General features: G+C 53.0%; 1 protein-coding gene across 1 annotated transcript in view; it reads left to right on the plus strand.

Moving 5' to 3' along the window:
• The first annotated feature begins 7,780 nt into the window (after positions 1-7,780).
• Positions 7,781-15,257, plus strand: part of LOC103901187 (aryl hydrocarbon receptor) — a 59,173-nt gene continuing 51,696 nt past the window's right edge. Inside the window, exons 1-2 of the mRNA XM_019472720.1 lie at positions 7,781-8,040; positions 11,177-11,288. Coding sequence (XP_019328265.1) covers positions 7,781-8,040; positions 11,177-11,288 — 372 coding nt within the window. The remainder of the gene's footprint in view (positions 8,041-11,176; positions 11,289-15,257) is intronic.

Below are 15,257 nucleotides of genomic sequence, written 5' to 3' on the forward strand. Positions count from 1 at the left end.
CCTGCCGGCGGGAGCTGGTAACGGCTCTCGCCGCTCTGTCCCCCCCGGCACCCTGCGCCGGTGCTGTCAGCCCCTGGATAGCCCAGCCGGGGCAGGCAGGAGGGCAGGCAGCAGGCAGGCAGGAGCGCATTGCCTTGCAGACGAGCATGCCGTGGGGTGGGAGCTCCAGGGGTGAGAGAGGAAGCCCTGCCCTTTCTCTGGCACCAGGTTTGCCCTGGGGGAGTCCCGGTACAGGCAGAGCTGGCAGGGGGGCAGGCAGCACCAGAAGCAATGAAATCCTGGCCTCCTCCGCACGCGGCAACTTTGGCTTCCTCACACCTAGAAAGTCACTTCCTTGGCAAATTTTGTTCCTTTTGCAAGTCCCAAGGTGCTGGGAGGAGAACCAGTGGTGGGACAATGACACCGCTGCACCGATGTCCCTGGTGGCTCCTCAGGTGTTGACCCCTCAGCCAAAATGGATGGGAGGTCTCGTGCCAAAGCCCCTCATGCTCCTTCTGCCCACTGGGTCTGTGAGTCAGGAGGAATGGTATGCCCGGGGCTTGAGCTTTGGTGAAGCAAGCCGTGTCTTGCTGCAGATTAACTGCTTATTTGTGGTTCTTCTGCTGCAACAGGATGCGACCGGACACCAGCCATCTCGTGTCCGTCATGTCACTTTCCATCAGCCGCCATGTAATCGGATGTGAAGGATGCAGCTCGTGTGCTGCCCCTGCCTCCTCACCACTGGCCGGGGTCATCAAAGGCAGCCCCAATTCCTGTCCCCTCTTTTACCTGGCAGGGGGTAGGCAAGACCACCGCTCCCCATTCCAGTCTGGTGGGTACCCAGCTGTTACAACAAAGGCCCCAATGTCTGGCTATCCACACCATTCCAGATTTGCAAAGCCAAAGAGGTGGAAATCAAGATCTACCTTCTTCTCCAGCTGTATGGGACCTGGTGATTTGGGACAATTTCCAGTTCCCCATCTAAAACACTTCCTACCCTATGCGTTGGGTCTTTGATTTGGGTTGTGTTTGATAGCCATTGCTAGCTGGGGACAGCATGACACCTTCCATACTGGCACCTTTGAGTGATCCCATCCCTGTCTGGATTCTCGCTGTTCTCAAAGAAGAGGATGGTGAAGGTCCACCAACCCCCATATGCATTCGTCACTCTTTGTGATGCCACTACCTGCTCCCAGCCTGGAGTTGCTTGGCCACCATGGAGAGAGGACCACCGTTGCTCTCTACAGAGAGAAGGGCATCTGCCTGGTGCTTCTCACCATTGTTCTCTGCTTGTGGCAGAGCTCCCTGGGCCTCCTTCAGCAGGGAAGGGGGTGAGCTACCTTGATGGCCTCCAGAAATGAAAGGTGGACTGGGAATGGAGACCACAATGAGATGGCAAAGAGAGGAGATGGGAGATAACTCACCAATGTGTGCTTCTGCAGTCAAGACGTGCCCAGCCTGTTTGCACAAACCCCGCAGCAGGCTCAGGGCTCAGGTGACAGCAACTGAAGACACGAGCTGGCTGGCTGCAGCTCGGGTCAACCCTGCCACTCCTGCCTGCGGCTGGGATGGGGGATGCTGGAGGAGAGGGGATGCCTTAACCAGACACATAGGGCAGGAGAACACATGTCCAGGAAGCCCCCCTGATGCCCACAGCAGGCAGACATGACGGTCGTGAACCTCGCTGCTGCTCTTGGAGATTTTGCTGATCCTTGCCACAAGATGGAGCTGGGTAATGCTGAAGGGAAGCTCTTCCTGCCCGCCACCATGGCTTGTCCCACGGAGCTGTGTTATGAGCACCAACAAGTCCCCATCTTGCCCAGGGCTCACTGGAGACTCTGGGAAAGGCTGCTGACACTGCTGACATCTCGAGGTATCACATTCAAAGCATCTTCTCTGTAGAAGCTGCTCCTGTCTCTGTACCACTGCAATGCACGGTTGCTGGAAACCATGTGGGTGGTTTTGCTTCTCCTTCTTTTTTTGGTTTTGTGCTCCATGTTTGCTAACAGGAACACTGGAGAAACCGCTCTGCTTCGGGAAGCATTGAGAGCAAATTTGCTTTGTGTCTGGAAAGGTCCATCTGCCCAGCCAGCCTGACCTCCCATGTTGGTGAAGGAGTGGAAAACAGCAGAGAAACCTCTGAATGAACCGGAGACTTTGGCTTTCTAATGCTCAGCTCTTGACTGAGCTTTGAGATCTTGGAAATGCCTCGTTGAAACAAGTGAGGAGGCAGAAGGATCAAGGAGACATCAGGATGGGAAGGGATGGCTGTGCCCCATACCAGGTGTCTCCTATGTACTTAGGACCACGCTCCCTGAGCTGGGGTTTCTTTCATTTGCTGGAAAAGAAACTCCTCCAGAAAAGGGAGCAAGTGGAGGCTTAGTGCTCCCTTGTGCTGCCTTGCAGAGCACATCCACTGCCACTCCAGGCCAGCTTGGAGAGATGGGCCGGCAGAAAACCATTGCTGTCACCTGCAGGTTTAGTCCCTGCAATGCTCTGCCGATGTGGCAGGGCTCGGCACTGCTCCCTAACCTGTGGCTGGTTTCTGCCCAAGTTCTTCCTCCATAATCAGATTTCTTCATCTATTTATTTCCTGGTTTCAACCATCACATAATTCTCAGCCTGTTGTCTCTCTGGGGACTTGTATCACCTGTGGGTGAGCAGGGCAGCTCCCTGTCAGTGCTGCCGGGGAGATGGCCATGCTTCCAGCCCTGTCCTGAGCCTCATCTGGCAGAGGCTGTGGGGCCTGTGCCAGGGTCCCCCTTGGCTCCCAGCTCATCATCTCGTTGCCTCCACCACGAGCCCTGGCCCTCAGATGCTGCAGGGTCTTGCCCCTGTGGCTCCCCTATATCTTGCCCCCCTTCACTCCCCCAAACCCTGCCTGCCTGTGACCCTGGGCTCCATAACTACCCCCAGCCCTGGGGCTCCTCAGCGTTGACTCCCACCCCCTCCCCACCCAGCCTCTGGGGCATCTTCATGACTCCCCATCTCTGTCCCAGCTCCAAGACCCCATGCCATGTTCCTGCCCTGGCTCTGTGTCACCCTGACGTAGCCCCATGGTAACCTGCAGCACCCACAGCACTTCATAAGGGACAACTCCCTCCATGAGGGATGTTGGTGGACCATCTGCCAGGGCTCTATGAGCACCAGCAGGTCTTAGTGGCCCCGGCCAACCTCACCCTCTGCTCATGGCTCTGTAGGCTCCATTTAACGTCAGCCCCAAGCACCTAGGCTTGGTCTTAGGCTGTAACTTTACCTGTGTCTATCTCTGTCCCTTTCTGATGTCCCTGTGCATAGGTGGACCTTGGACCTATGCTGCAGGTAGCCTTGTCCCCAGTCCTGTCTCCCAGATGGACTTTGGACCTACGCTGCAGCCTCGTCTCTTGTTCAGCCTCCATCTCCTGCTGCTCCTGGGCTCCCCCAGGCTGAATCATACTCCTTAGCTCACCTTACCTGGGGCTGTCACCAGAGGCTGCCCATGCTGCCACCGCCTCTTCCCTTGCATGCTCCTTTAAGGAGGGCACCCATGGCTCATCCTGCCCCCGGCTCTTGTTGCTCTTTGGCATGGAGCTGGGATGGAAAGGGATGCCGTCACTCTGCTGAGCACAGAGTCTTGAGCACAGCAAATGCTCAGTTACACACTGGACCTGTTTCAATACTAGAGATGAGTTATTTTTTTCCTTTTCAGCTTGAGCATCTCCATGGCTTCTGAACTGGACAAGAGGGTTTCCTTTCTGCCATCTCTTGCTGTCCTTAAGGCCATCACAGTCAGACTTACCTCTAGGGATACTCTGGCATTGGACAGCCGAAAATCAGTGCCCTGCTGAAAGCCAGTAACAGACTTTTGACCCTCCTAGCTATCCACTGGAGATGATGAGTATCATCAAAGACAAGGCAGCTCTACCAGTTTTTGCTGGGTGAAGGTTTTCCCCTACGCTGCCCTGATTAGGTTTAGGCACTTTTCTCATAGAGCACAACAGCCAGCGTCTCTCCCTTCACACATCACTTATTCCCAGCTCCGTGTTTGCAGGAGAGATGGATACAGGCAGACTGGTATAAACCCACAGACACTCATTTCTGCCTTTTGCTTTGATAGAGACGCACAGACGAGTTTCACGGTGAAATCTGGACCCGAGGATGTCCACAGCAACCTTTCCCCTGGCTGCAGAGCAGGCAGCTGATCTCCAGGTGAACTGACTTGTCCAAGTGGGCCAGTTTTGCAGCAGGGAGATTATTTTCTTCTGCCTGGGCTGCTGTCTCTTTCAACATCTGTACACTCAGTTGTCCAGGTTCCCACTGTGCCCTGCTTTGAGTGCTTGACCAGCATCTCAAAGTTTCCCTGCCTGCAGGTGAGCCCACATGAACAGGCAGGGACAGCCCCGGTGACATCCTCCATTGTTCACCCACAGGATTGTGTGCTTCGGATAACCTCCCTGCTGACCCACTTTGATGCCTCATGCCTTTCCTGCACCAGCTGGGAGGTTGGACTGGAGACCTGCAGATGTCCCTTCCCACCAAGACCTCCGTGAGTCTGTGTACAGTGGGTGGTGAGCAATCTGAGGCAGGTGAGCAGGGAGAAAACAGGTATAGCTGTATGGTTTTGCCTCTTGTTCAGTACAGCTCCAGGCACCTGATTTTGGGGCCTGGAACTCAGGTAGCACATTCACAGCCCCCTCCCTGCTGCATTCAGTAGTGCCAGAGACACCCCTGAAGGGTTCCTGGTTTTTAGGCTTGAAATGTGTGCAGTGCCCCAAGCCTTGCAGGAGATGCCTTACGAAGCTTGTTTGCTTAAAGCTGCTCTACGTCTTGCTCCATCTCTGACACAAAGTCCACCCCCAGTGGCTGGAAAGAGGTAAATTAGGCGGTTTTCCTCAGAGGAAAGCTGGCAGTAGGTGTAGGACAGCAATGTAGAGCTGCCTTGCAAGGGCACTGGGGTTTGTAGGAGCTGGGGAGGAAAAGCCCAGGAAAAGAGCATTGGGGGCAAAGAGGGACTTGAGGGCTTTGGCCGAACAAGAGACCGTGTGTGCACTTCCCAAATCTGGGGGTGTCCCATGGGGTCTGGAAACTGCCTTCCTGCCACTGAGACACCTGAGGGCTGGGGAACCCTCGGTGCTGGTGGCTGGGACACCTTCCTCCCGCAGCTTCCCTTCTCTGCTTGATGGAGACACTGGAGTGCAATTTCCAGGGCTGAGCTGGATCTTTGCCTGCCTTATTAAAAAGCATGGCTAAATTACTGGGTCTCTATGCATGGTCTAGGAAGGTCATAAACAAATGTATTGACACACTTCCCATCAAACTGACATCAGCTCTGCTGACCTGGGACATTTTTGATACCATTAGCTGCTTCTGCTTTGCCCCTTGGCAAGAAGCAATCACATTTCATTTCAAGAATTTATCACTGGAATTTGCAAAAGGCTTAAAAAAAAAAGTGTCTGGGTCTGGCTTTCTATCCTTAACAGCTCTGTCTGCAACATGCTGGCATGTCAGGCGAGTCTTTCCAGTGAGAGGGTAGGAAAAACTCTGCAGTGGAGGCTGTAGGGCTGTCCAGATGCTGAAAGGGTGACCAGGGAAGGGAATGGGCTGACTCTCGAGGACCATCACTCCATGCTCCTCTGTACCTGCATGGGAATAAGAGAGCTGTTCCCACAGCGCCAGGAGGTCAAGCTCTGCCCGATTGGTGCTGAAAACTGCTGTTTGACACCGACATTCTAAATGGGGTGTGAACGGTGAGGTGGCTGCGTTTGGTGATGGTATGAGTTACTCATCCAGGGGAGGATGCCAGGAAGGGGTCAAAAGGGTCTTAGAGAACAGAGCAATAGAACAGCAGGTCGTGTTCAATGTAGGTAACTGTAAAAGTGATGCAGGTGGGAATATGCAGTCCCACATGGACACATAAAACACAGGGCTCTGAGCTGAGCCTTACAGCTCAGGAGCAGCATCTTGTCCCTGAAAATGTCAACTCAGCAAGGATCAAAAAAGGAAAGCACTAAGGAAAGGTGGAGAGAAGAAAATAAAGGACATCATTTGGCACCAATATGAACCCACAGTTTTCTCATCATCATTCTTGTCTCAGAAAGGACACGATGGAAAGGCAAACAAGGACAATCAAAGATCCAAATGACCACGTGAGTGGTGGAAGCCAGGCTTTAAAACCAGATCAGAGGAGGTGGGGCTCTGTGCGGTGATGGTTGGGCTGTGCAACTTGTTGCTAAACGGTGCTAAATGTTTACAGAGATTCAAGGGGAGCCTGGAAGAGCATTACTAGGTGGGAACCATGTCTCGCTGAGGAAACCTCCTAGGCTGAAAGTAGTTGGAGGCCAGGAGAGTCCTCAGGGGAAGTATCAAATTTGCTTGCCCTGTCCTTAGTCTTCCTGGGGCTTCTGCTTGTGCTCAATATAGGACAGACTCGCCTCCCACCATACCACCATTCTGTGCTGTGGCACATAGCTGCCTATACCACCAATGCAGCCATGAAAGCACGTGGTTGTTTACCATGGTTTCCTCCCACTGGGACATAAACAGGCTTGATTTTTAAGACAAACAATTTATGGTAAAAAACAAACCATGGTTAGATGTGATGTCTCTGTTTTAACAGTCTGTCCTTTGTGTTCATGGTTGCCTGCCTCTGTCACCCCTGTTTTCACAAAAGCAGATGAAAGTGGCTCTTGGGTGGAAGAGCAAAAGTTTGGGCACCATTAACACAAGGAAATGCAAAGCAAGAGGCAACAGGCTGGCTGTTCCTGGATGGGGACCAGCAGGGAGATCAGGCTCTGGGAGGTGGGGAGGCTTATCTTGCAAAGCCCTGGAGTCATGGCATGTAGGGGTACCTGCAGGGTTAGGAAGAAGGGGAGGTTTATTCTATGGAGTGGGACAATGAAGGATTTCATTGCATCTTTCCGCTCAGTTTTTTGTTTTTTGCTGGTGACTGCATGACAAAACATCTCGATGTTGAAACACAACAGTAATTCAGGTGCCTTCAGTTCTGCGTTGTCTCTCTGGCTGCAGCTGTCAGGCAGGACTACATCTCCTGGGCTACACTGTCCTGGCTGCTCTGGGAGGGGCTGGGGCTGGTGGGTGTGCCGCAGGAGGGACAATGCAGCCACCAAGCATGATGCATGGAGACCAGCAACATGAGCCTGTGGGTGAACATTATCCTGCAGGCATTGCAGCAGGAGAGGAGCATGGAAACTGCTGTGAAGTGGTCATCTTTTGCAGGAAAAAGAGGTGGCCTTTAGGCATGGTGGCTCCCAGGATTTGGTGGCCCCCTGCACACAGTGGCTAACTGGCACAGTGGCCCATAGGCACAGTGAACTGTGAGCATGGTGACTTCTGGGCACAGTGGCTCCCTGGGCACAGTGACCCTCTGAGAACGGTGGCCCATGAGCACAGTAGCTCCCTGGGCAGGGTGGCCTGTGGGTATGGTGTTTCCTGGGATTTAGTGTCTCCCTGGAGACGGTAGCCCGTGGGTGGGCATGGTGTTTCCCAGGATTTGGTGGCTCCCTGGGGACGGTAGCCCATGGTCACAGTGTTTCCCAGGATTTGGTGGCCCCTTGGGGATGGTGGCCCACGGTCACAGTGTTTCCCAGGATTTGGTGGCTCCCTGTGGACAGTGACCCTCAGGACATGGTGGTCCCCGCCCACGGTGGCAGGTGTCCCCTGTGCACGGTGGCTCCCTGGGGACAGTGGCCCGTGCACACAGTGTTTCTCAGGATTTGGTGGCTCCCTAGGGACGGTGACCCTGTGGGCACGGTGGTCCCTGCCCACGGTGGCAGCTGTCCCCTGTCCACCGCGGCTCCCGGCCATGGTGACCCAGGGACCGTGCGCCTCGGATCCGCCCTCCCCTGGCCGGTGCATTGCCGGGGGCCGGTCCGAGGTCCCCGGGGGTCCGGTGCGGGGTCCGGTGCGGAGAAGGGGCCGGGGCCGCCCCGCCGCCATGCGCCTTAAACCCCGCCTCCGGGCGCAACCGCCCGTTCCCCTCAGCCCGCTGCGCGCCCGCCCGGTGCTCGGCGCTGCCGGCGGGATGTACGCCGGGAGGAAGAGGAAGAAGCCGGTGCCGAAGAGGTGGGTGCAGCGAGGGGGGGGGAGGAGGGTGTTTCCCCCGGTAACACCCGAGGCCAGCAGCCTGGCAGCCGCTGGGGAGGTGGAGGAAGCTGGGGCAGGCGTGTGGGACCGGGCAGGGTGGCAGAAAACCGGTCTGCGAGAGCCAAACTGGTTATGGGGAAGTGTGTTAAGCTTCTCAGATGCGAGCATTGAAGAAGCAAAAGAGATAGGGAGACAGCATGCTTGAGCTACTCTCTGTTTTAATTAGGGTTAATTGGAGCTAGTGCTTTGTAGGCTCTAGCATGCTGGAGGAAAAATAAAAATCCCAATGATGATTGTCCTGTATCCTCAGTGTTCCTGTGAGGAAGCTCACTGGGGAGTTTGAGATGCTCAGCTGTCCTCTGGTTTGAGTTGCAGGCTGGCTTACATTTTAGTGCTTGCGTAAATTAAACGTACAGCAATTGCTATTTACCAAAAGATCTCCTATTCCTCAATAATTAACTAGCATGATGCTCAATAGCTGTTACATAATGCCCCCCTGATGTGTCACTGGAGTTTCCTGACTTTGGGACCCCCATGCCTCCCTCCATACCTGCTCTGAAGTCACATCAGCCTGTTGACCTCAGGTTACTAGGTGTATAGGAAATATTTCTGGGAGGCAGTGGGGGGAGACAGATGAGCTGAGCCCAAGCCTGGAATGAAGGAGGGAGCATCAATGTTATAAATCTATGGTGAGAAGGTGAGCTAGAGCCTCTCTTGGGTGTTTATTAGGGAGTCTTAAGTGTGAAGATGCAAACGGTAGTTGCTCTGTGTCAAGCCTTTCTGCTGCTCACCTCAGAGCAGCGATTCCAGCCCCGTGGTGGGGCTGGTGTGGCCAGAGTGAGTGTTTGGGCTGGATTTGTGTGGCTCAGGGAGCGGGAGAAGGTGTTTCTTTGGAGCAGAGGGGACCTCTATACCTGGTACTGCATGGCCAACCTTGGGAATCAGAAGCGATTATTTTCTTCTGTGACTGGACAGATCTTGCAGCAGGGTCCTGCTGGGAGAGGCCAGGTGAGCAGGGCTGGGAGCAGCAGGATGTGTGGCCAGCTGGGTGGGGAGGAAAGGAATGGGGTGAGGGAATTCTCTGGTCCCTCTGCAATTTGCTCGGGGCTTTTTACTTATTAAAAAAAATTAATAAAAATTAGGAGACAATGTATCATATCAGGCAACCTCAGCTGTTGTTAATAGTTAATATCACTCTGTACTTGCCAGCTTGCAAAAGTGATAAACTTCCTGCTGGGTTCCCCGTTCAAAGGGCAGCTGGGGAGAAACAACACTGCGGCAGCAGCACAGCCTTTGCCCCACTGGGAGCAGAGCTTTCCCTGCAGCTCTGCTCCAGCCCGTCTACACTGGGGTCAGCAGCTTTTCTCAGCAACTTCATCATGAACTTCGTGGCACGGCCACGCTGAGTTTTGCACCGTATCCATTTCATAAGACTGTGCCACATTAGGGCTCCTGCAAACAGAATGGGGACTCAGACCTCTTTAAAATGCCTTTACCTTGCTTTTTGCGTAGGTGTTGAGCTGCTTCGTTGAACTCCAGGATTGTGCTTGGGTAGCAGCACTCCCTGGGACAGCCTTGCACCGTGACTGGGACCTGCAGAGACCCAGAGCTTTGCCCTGCAGTGTGGATGGAGGCAGTCCTAAGGGCAGGGAATTTAAACAGATTTTAAACATCTAGACCAAGCTTCACTTTTTCCGTGAGCGGGGGAAACATTGTTTCCTGCAGTGCTCACCTGTGCAGATTCTCTGGAGGCCAATAGTGTGGTTGTGCTCAAGCCAATGCCTTTCTCTTGGTAAGTGTGTGTGATGTGGGCTGATGGTTTTCCTGGCCCTGCCTGCTGGCTTGCACAGAGCTCAAGGGAGCTTCATAACTGCCTGGCAGAGAGTGAACAGATTTGTCAGCGATGAGCACCTGGAAGCTCTTTCCCTGTGGCATCCCTAAGGATGGAGAACTGTGAAGCCTCTGGCCCTGGGAGTTCCTGGGTGCAGGGTGCAGCATTTGCCCACGGAAATGGGCTACCAAAAGAGCTGCCTGGCATCACCAGAGCCCTTTTCTTCTTCATCATGCCTTCCCTCAAGGGTGGCTATGAAGCACCTTGTGTGCTGCAGCTGGGGACATGCAGGAACAGAGACGTTGGGGTGTCCTCCTTTAGCCTTCTGGTGCTTCGCTGCTGGCTGCGTCACCCCACGTGTCTCAGCCAGAGCACTTTCAGTGCTTGGCCAGACTATCCAAGAGACCCTGTTACACCTCTGCGTTTTACCCACTCCCATAAAGAGCAGCACTCCTTGCTCATTTCCAGTCTCATTTTCTCTTCTTTCTGGCTGTTTGTGGGCTAGATTTGGATAGTGAGTGGGCAGAGACTTTTCTTTAAAAAAAAAAAAAAAAAAGAGAGAGAGAGAGGTGAAGAAAATTATTCTGAGTTTCCTCAAATATCCTTTAATCAGAGACAGAGTCAAAGGAAAACTATTTCATTTTTTCCTTCCTAATAAGTGACTGATTTCAAAAGCGTTTAAGCCACTAGCTGATGGAATACCTAAAAGCACAGGTGCCTGTGTGTTTTGCCTAGCTTGTATGGACAAGTTTGGTGATGAGCTGCACCCAACCTCTCTGAGAAGCAGAGTATATTCCTCCTGATGCTTATGTTACAAAACAGCATGACTGAGCTTTTCCAGAGAAATGCTACAATTTTCCATCTGTGCTTAGAAGACCCCTTGGTAGCTCTCTGCAGTGAAAATTCAACAGGCACCTCACTGCATTTCCTTTATACTCATTTCCTCTTGTCACACATGTGAGCAGTCCCACCAGATGAGATTCAAGAGCGGTAGTAAAGGGGAGAGCTTAAATTGCTGCTAAATACTGGCAGACCCTGTTATCCAAAGCTGCTTTATGAAGCAAGGGTGCCTGTGGAGAGGGAGTTTGTGGTTAGACAAATTACATCAAAACAATATGTGTTGCATGTTAGGGGATGCAATCTAACCAAATACAGAGGGGGAGTCTGAAGGGCTTTTCTTCAAGCTAGAAATTTCAAATCAACATTAAAAACCAAAGGAGACAAGGTGACATGTCAGATTCATTAAAGTCATTAACTAACCTCTTACTACTGTGCCTCTTCCAGCCCCAAACCACCACCCCCTGAGGGTGTGAAGTCCAACCCCTCCAAGCGGCATAGAGACAGGCTCAACCGGGAGCTGAACAAGCTGACTGGCTTGCTGCCCTTCCCTGAAGATGTGTGCACCAGGCTCGATAAACTCTCCATCCTCCGACTGGCTGTCAGATACCTGAAGGTGAAGAGCTACTTGATGGGTGAGTGTCTGTGTTGCAAGGGGTGAAAAGCTCCTGGGGTCAGTCCCCACTGCATGGCTCATATCCCACCTGAGCCGTGTTTGCCTTGGGATGGAGACTTGTGTCTCCTGAAGGTAGGATGATGAGTTTTGGTATCAGGCCCTTGTTTGTTAATGCATCAGTGTTGGATCTTTAGCTGATGTACTGGCCTAAAAATGCCCTAGAAAACTGGGGAGGAAAGTGCCATGTCTCCAGAAATGTGGAGGAGCTGGCAATGGTTGCTGAGAGGTGCTATGCTCATGGGACATCTACCCCTCAGGCCTTTTGCTGCTATGACACAGATTTAATCCATGTCCCCTCTGGAAGGAATCACCTTCATTTTTGGATGTTGCACACCCAAATCTAATCTTCTTTAGTCAGTTATGGGTGCCTGGTGTCTTGGAAAAGCAACATCCTTGGGAAAGTGAGACCACCTAATTTTGTCTTGGAAACTGAGTCGTGGAGGTGAAGAGCAGGCAGGCCAGCAATTTGGGAGAGGCTTGGGGGAGGTCAGGAGCAGCGCAGGGAGCAGAAGACCTTGGCCCCATCACTTTCGGAGGGAGTGTCTGACAGAGAAATAGCACCGTGGGTGGAGGGGAGCAGCTTCCTAGTAGCTGGTATAGTGCTGTGTTTTGGATTTAGTATCAGAATAATGTTGGTAACACACTGATGTTTTAGTTGTTGCTAAGTAGTGCTTACACTAGTCAAAGACTTTTCAGCTTCTCATGCCCTGCCAGCGAGACACTGGAGGGGGCACAGCCAGGACAGCTGACCCAGACTGGTCAAAGGGATATTCCATACGTTATGACATCATGCTCAGTATATGAACTGGGGGGAGTTGGCTGGTGGACAGTGACCGCTGCTTGGGAACTGGCTGGGCATCAGTCGGCGGGTGGTGAGCAATTGCATTGTGCATCACTTGCTTTGTATATTCTTTTGTCTTATTTTGTATATTCTTTTATCATTATGATTATTATTATTTTCCCTTCCTTTTCTGTCCTATTAAACTGTCTTTATCTCAACCCACAAATTTTACTTTTTTTTCCTGATTGTCTCCCCCATCCCACTGCGGGGGATGTGAGCGAACAGCTGTGTGGTGTTTAGCTGCCTGCCGGGTTAAACCACAACAATGAGCAAGAAAAACACTGCAAAGAGATCAGCCGAGCTACCCTGGATGCACAGCTACTGCTGGCCGCCCTCTCGCTGCAGCCATACCCCAGGGAAGTTTCATGCTGATGTGCTCACACCATACCCTGTTGAGGAGCCTTTCCCAGGCCCAGGAGTTGCAAATGGTTCAGCTCCTAGTCCTGAAGCTGTAGCTCACACATGGGGCTGCAATGGTGGGATCTCTCTGGCAGAGCTGGTTTCTCAGGTGGGAACCAGAGCAGCTCCCTCCTGCTCCTCCAAATCCCATCACTGGGGCAGTGTTGGAGCATCACAACAGTGTGTTGCCTCTGCAAAGGACTCAAGGGTGGCTGGTGGACCACCCAGTGTGTCTGTGAGTGTGATGGACCCTCGTTCTTGCTCTGGAGATGCTGGCTGTTTGGCCTCAGGTGCTAGCCTGACCTCTCTTGTGGTGTTAGCTGTTCCCCGAGCATCTCTGGCACATCTTCCTAAGCATTGCCGGCTGCCGAAGGCTTTGCTGAGCCTGTGCTGGTGCCGGCTGACTATGGCTGGGTCAGAAAGGCTGTGACCCAGGAGGTCTTTCCTCAGAGCAGGACCCCAAAGGACATGCTGGGGGCGTGAAGAGGCCCCTTGCTGCGGAGGGAAAATGTCTTGTGCTGGCTGCCTTTGCACAAGAGGGGTGATTGCTGCATGCACAGCATTGGATGCACTTTGGATGCTGTAGGGCTCCTCAAAGGCAAAGTTGGACTGAGAGCAAGCCTTGCTGAATGTCTCTTCCTCCATTGTCTGCTTTTTGGGGGACAAACCTGGGAAATAGGATTCACTCCTTGCCTGTCTATGAGATGCAGGGTGGGTAGCTGGTTAGGCAGCCTAATGCCATGATGGCAAGATGTGGTGATTTGGGGATGCGACAGGTCCTTCTATCCAAGGCAGTGCTGGTGTAGCATTAACCTGCATTGCTTTCTCCATTGACGTTCAAAGAAAGGCAGCAATCAGCCCTCCTTACTGATACGGCTGGACTCTGCGGCACCCAGCACGTGTCTGGGCTAAGAGGGAAAATGGGGGTGCAGAGCCTGGCTGGAGGGGTAATCACCGTGCCTGTGAGTCACCACACTCCCCTGCCTGCCGGCAGGACACAAACTGCAGTCTGCAGTGCAAATAAAGCCTGAAAGGCCTGCCAGGGATTGCTTTCATAACCCGCTTAAAAAAGCGGTTGCTTCAACACCATGGAGCAGCGCTTGAGGACTGGGTAACTCCTGCAGCTGGGAGAGGCACGGACTGGTGTGTGTGCGTGGCATGGCATGGAGGGGGGTCATGACGTGTGGACAGGGACATGTTTCATCTCCAGTGCCTTGGGCTTGATGGAATGGGTGATTGACCCTGGTGAAGACAGAGCTTGTGGGGGGCAGGAAGCCATCAGTATCTTTCTATACTTAGAGGCTCCTATCGTGTCTTCTCCCCCCAAGACTGAATAAACTTGGCTCCCTTAGCTTTTGCCCCACGCCCAGTCCCTTGAGGCTCTCCCAGGGCCCTCTCCAGCTGGGGAAGTTGGTCCCCAGGAGGAGACCCCTATGCCAAGCTCTCCAGCTGGGACCCCTGCCTCCAAGCAGGAGCGGTTCCCACTGGAGGTGCTCAGCATGTGCTTTCCAGCCTGAGAGCTGCTTTGGAAAAGCAATCATCATTGAATGGGTTTGTGTTCGGTGGCAGCCTTGCCCCTCCTTGGAGACCCATTCTTCCAGGCCAATTACTCCCATTTGGCCACTGCGCCTGTGATTTCCAACTCCCTCCCCTTGCTTTGCCTGTGTCTGTCCTGAAGTTCATCTTGTTTGACTTCAGATCATCCCACCAGTTCATCAAGGTTCACCTCGGTTCAAGCCCTGCCTGATGAAGACCCATGTCATCTGCAAGTCTCGGTGGCCTGCTCGTGGTGTATCACATCAAGTGTTCCGGGGGGAGATGGTGAAAGCCCTTATGCCATGCTTTCCAGTTCAGTTTTGCTGTCATCTGCTTTCTGCTTCATGCAGGCTCCTCTCCCGCAGCAGGAGAGCATGGGATTGCCTGGCCGAGCATCCCTGTCCTCTGCTGCCTTGACCTCTTTCCATCAGCAGCCCAAGCCCATTGCCTTGTCTCCAGGCAGCTTTAACTGGTGCCATGTTGATAAAGAGTTCCTCTTTTTAAGCATTTCTATCGAGTCCGGGCACTTGCCCTTTCTCCTAGACAAAGGGTTAATAGAGCCTATGTGGAGCCAATGTACATGGTTATAACCAGTCTGGCAGGGAGGCAGATGCCAGTAGGTGACCCTGGACGTATGCCTGCCTGGGCTGTGGCACAGGTTAAAAGGAAAAATCCCATGTACTGCTAGAGACGGTTCTTGCAAGAAACTCAGCATGTGCCAAAAAGCTCATCCGAGGCTCTGCCTGCTCTTGGCTTCGTGCCTTTGGAGCAGACATTCAAGTCTTTGGGGCAGGAGATAGACCAATCGTTTGTGAAAGGCAGGAGGAATTAGCTGCTGCCCACCGTTTGGTGTCCTTCTGCTAGCTCTCCCTCCCTGCTTCATCAAGTCTCCTGTACAGCCTACCCTGTGGCAGTGCTTCTGGGAGTAGAGACGAACCAAACTGGGTTTGGCTTTTTGTTGCTGGTGATGGGTTTCTTGGCTTTTTTTTTTTTATTTTCAGTTCAAATGTTTGGGGAGAGATTGATAAGAGATGAGAGATGGACGATGCTTCTTCTGAACCTCTGGTCCTCCCCAA

Source organism: Aptenodytes forsteri, unplaced genomic scaffold (genome assembly GCF_000699145.1).
Source record: "Aptenodytes forsteri isolate BGI_AS27 unplaced genomic scaffold, ASM69914v1 Scaffold443, whole genome shotgun sequence".
In the NCBI taxonomy this organism is placed as follows: domain Eukaryota; kingdom Metazoa; phylum Chordata; class Aves; order Sphenisciformes; family Spheniscidae; genus Aptenodytes; species Aptenodytes forsteri.